This window comes from Aptenodytes forsteri, unplaced genomic scaffold, assembly GCF_000699145.1.
Source record: "Aptenodytes forsteri isolate BGI_AS27 unplaced genomic scaffold, ASM69914v1 Scaffold15, whole genome shotgun sequence".
Classification (NCBI taxonomy): Eukaryota; Metazoa; Chordata; class Aves; order Sphenisciformes; family Spheniscidae; genus Aptenodytes; species Aptenodytes forsteri.
This window is the reverse complement of record NW_008795129.1, coordinates 28,005,006-28,005,619: the sequence shown is the minus strand read 5'-3', so window position 1 is coordinate 28,005,619 and position 614 is coordinate 28,005,006. Positions and strand designations below refer to the sequence as shown.

General features: G+C 68.6%; 1 protein-coding gene across 1 annotated transcript in view; it reads left to right on the top strand.

Annotated features, from left to right (window-relative positions):
* The first annotated feature begins 367 nt into the window (after nt 1–367).
* NKX6-2 (NK6 homeobox 2) overlaps nt 368–614 on the top strand; it is a 5,622-nt gene continuing 5,375 nt past the window's right edge. Inside the window, exon 1 of the mRNA XM_009278137.1 lies at nt 368–610. Within this exon, the coding sequence (XP_009276412.1) occupies nt 368–610 (243 nt within the window). The remainder of the gene's footprint in view (nt 611–614) is intronic.

Here is a 614-nt window from a genome sequence, read left to right as displayed (position 1 = left end):
AGCGGCGAGCGGCGCCCATCCCTCCGGCTGTCCCGGTGCCCCCCCTCCCCTCCCGCTGGATCCCGCGCGGAGGGCGGGAGTGCTGTCAGCCCCAGGACTCCCTCCCCGCCGGTTTGCCGTGCTGCCCCGACTTGGCTTTCTCCGCGCTCCAGCCTGGAAGTTCGCGGTGCGCGTCGCCGAGCTGCGGGGGCGGGCGGAGAAGCGCCGGGGTTTTCCTGCTCCCAGCAAACTTTGGTACTTGCTGTTGCTTTGAACCTGCAAGCAGAGACGCGACCGTCCCGCCCGCGGCCGGCGCTCCTGGCGTGGGTTACAACGGAGCAGCTGCCGGCGTGGTTGGAGAAGGACCCGCGTTCGTTGATGACCACAAATGTTAGCGGTGGGACAGATGGATGCTAATCGCCAGAGCGCGTTCGTCCTCAGCAGTACGCCGCTGGCCGCGCTGCACAACATGGCCGAGATGAAGACCTCCCTCTTCCCCTACACCCTGCAGAACCCCTCCGGCTTCAAGGCGCCGGCCCTGGGCGGACTCAACACGCAGCTCCCCTTGGGGACGCCGCACGGAATAAGCGACATCCTGGGGCGGCCCGTGGGCACCGCCAGCAACCGCCCAGTCG